At 66.0% G+C, this 2,759-nt stretch overlaps 1 protein-coding gene across 1 annotated transcript in view; it reads left to right on the top strand.

Annotated features, from left to right (window-relative positions):
- EMIHUDRAFT_64778 (acetyl-CoA synthetase) overlaps positions 1 to 2,759 on the top strand; it is a gene marked incomplete at both ends in the record, with an annotated part of 9,897 nt that overhangs the window by 5,620 nt on the left and 1,518 nt on the right. The window contains 2 exons of the mRNA XM_005777579.1: positions 18 to 453; positions 1,720 to 1,758. Of these exons, the coding sequence (XP_005777636.1) occupies positions 18 to 453; positions 1,720 to 1,758 (475 nt within the window). The remainder of the gene's footprint in view (positions 1 to 17; positions 454 to 1,719; positions 1,759 to 2,759) is intronic.

Genomic DNA, 2,759 nt, shown 5'->3' with positions numbered 1-2,759 from the left:
CCGCGATCTCCCGCGAGCTCCCGCGATCTCCCGCAATCTCGTCCAGGCGCCGCGTCGCTGCCCATGTTCGGCGTGCGGCCTGTCGTGGTCGAGGCGAGCAGCGGCGCGACGCTCGACGGCAACGGAGTCGAGGGCGTCCTCTGCTTTGGGCAGCCGTGGCCCGGCATCGCCCGCTCGATCTGGGGCGACCACGACCGCTACATGGCCACGTACCTCCAGCCGTACCCTGGCAAGTACTTCACGGGCGACGGCTGCCGGCGGGACGAGGACGGGTACATCTGGATCACCGGCCGCGTCGACGATGTGCTCAACGTGTCGGGGCACCGGCTCGGCACCGCCGAGATCGAGTCGGCGCTGGTCGGCCACCCGGCGTGCGTCGAGGCGGCGGTGGTTGGTGTGCCGCACGACGTCAAGGGCCAGGGTATCTTCGCGTACGTGATCCTCAAGGAGGGCGTCGCCGAGAACGCCGAGCTGCTGCCGTCGCTCAAGCAGGCCATCCGCGCCTCGATCTCCCCATCTCTCCCCATCTCTCCCCATCTCTCCCCATCTCTCCCACAATCTCCCACAATCTCCCACAATCTCCCCGTCGCTCACGCAGGCCATCCGCGCCTCGATCGGCGGCATCGCCTCGCCCGACTTCATCGTGTGCACGCCCGGCCTGCCGAAGACCCGCTCCGGCAAGATCATGCGGCGCGTGCTGCGCAAGATCGCCTGCCGCGAGGCGCAGACGCCCCCACCCCTCGACGCAGCGGACAGAAGGACGCACACGCACGCGCGCACAGCTGACCTCTCCGCTGCGCCAAGGCGGACCAACACAATCTCCCCATATCTCCCACAATCTCCCACAATCTCCGCTGCGCCAAGGCGGACCAACTCGGCGACACCTCGACCCTCGCGGACCCATCCATCGTCGACAAGCTCGTCGCGAAGGTCAACGCGCTGTACGGCGGCAAGTGAGTCGTCCTCGGCACCTTGGCGCACTGCCGGTGGGGCTCTCAGCCCAGGGCGGTGCGGGTCGATCGAGCGCAGGCCCGCCGTGGGCGGCGGCCCCAGCCCCGCCCGAGAAGGCGCACGAAAAGCCGCGAGGCGTCACGCGTGTTTTTGGTTCTGCGCTCTCGGCGCGGTGGGACGAAGTAGCTCACGGTTCGGAGTTGGGAAGATAGGGTGAAGCATGCTCCATGCATCCACAAGAAGGACTTACGCCAACAGCTTTTTTTCTGCACTAACGCCTATCCAACAGGCACACCCCTCTTAGCGCCGAGTTTGGCGCGAGGTCCTGAGGGGAAGGGGGAAGCCCGCCGGCAAGCGTAAAATTGCTAAAACCGCACCCACGAAGCGACGCCCGTGCTGCCACTCGAGCCGCAACCATGGGGCAGTGCAACCTCCTGATTGATCGGCACGTGCACAAGAACGGAGGCACGACCCTGCGCCACATCTTCCAGTCCATGCCCTCCCAGTGCCGCTACTATGGCGGGTGGCGTGGGCTTGTGCACAAGACGTGGTTGCAGATCCTGAACGACACGGTGGGTGATGCGAGCGGGCAAGCCCGCTGGGCGTGCATCGAGGCGCACTACCCTCTCATGGAAGACCTCCTTCCCCAGATCCGACTCGCGCGCCACATGGCCTCGTGCCGCGCGGTGCTCATCCTGAGGTGCGCCCGTGCCGCCCGCAGCACTGGCACTGGTGAGGACGCGTGACTACCTGAGAGCTGTCGCGCAGGTATCGCGACCCGACCGAGATGTACTTCTCCTTCTTCAAGTGGGACGTCGCCGGCAGGCAGCGGCAGCGGCAGGTCCGTGTGTGCCACTTCACAGGGAAGACACGCGAGCAGGCGACCGCCGACGGCCCATGCCGGCCAGGGGACAATTTCACGCAGTGGGTGCCGAACAACCTGCAGACCAACATCCTCATCGACGCGGAGCGTCACACGCTCGCCAAGCAGGCGGCCCTTCCGAGAGGCGACCACCAATACACACCGCTCAGCTGGCACGTTTGGCAGCGCGTTCCGCCGCCGGAGAGGCTCTCTGTCAGCACACCTTCAAGCACGTGTCAGCCAGCTTGGCGGGTTGCTGACGCCACAGCGTTCGAGCGCCCAGGTGACGCACGCCTTTCCGCCGCGCCTCTCGACCGAGGAGTGGTCCCTCGTCGACGCCTACCTCTCCGCGGCGGACGTCGTGGCGCCGACAGAGCGCTTTCGCGAGGCGATGCGGCTCGTGGAGCGCTTCACCGGCCTGCGGCTCTCGGAAGCGGCGCGGAGCCGGTGGGTGGTACCTAAGCACAGAGGTGTCAGCCACAGGAAGCTCGCAGACACCGACGTGTGTCCCGACCTGAGGCCGTGCCACGAGGCGGTGCGGCTGCGCTCCAGCGACGACCTAGCCTGCCGGACCGCCGCTGCACGGGGCTAGGCACCAGAAGATGAGTGGAATTGATGAATTGGGCCGTAGCGGGGGATGACTGCCAGCCGAAGAACTGCTGGTAGGACTTCACGAAGAAAGACCATGCACCGTTGAACCACTTGCGCTTCTTGGGGGCCTTGCTCTTTGGCTCGACCTGGTTTGCCCCAAAGATGGCCGCCGCCGCGTCAATCGACTCCTTGACATCAGCCGGGAGCTTGTGGACGGTCTTCGCCATCGAATCGTACTTCTTTTTTGTGGCCGAGTTCTCCTGCACCTTCAAGCTCGCTAAGTTGGTGCGCGCGGCCTGCACTGCCTGCACACGTCGCTCCTCCTAAGGAGGGTTTGAGGAGGGAGAGGGGGGGG

The sequence above is a fragment of the Emiliania huxleyi genome (assembly GCF_000372725.1).
Source record: "Emiliania huxleyi CCMP1516 unplaced genomic scaffold EMIHUscaffold_26, whole genome shotgun sequence".
Taxonomy (NCBI): domain Eukaryota; phylum Haptophyta; order Isochrysidales; family Noelaerhabdaceae; genus Emiliania; species Emiliania huxleyi.
Note: the sequence above shows the minus strand (reverse complement) of the source record. Positions and strands in the feature narration are given on the sequence as shown.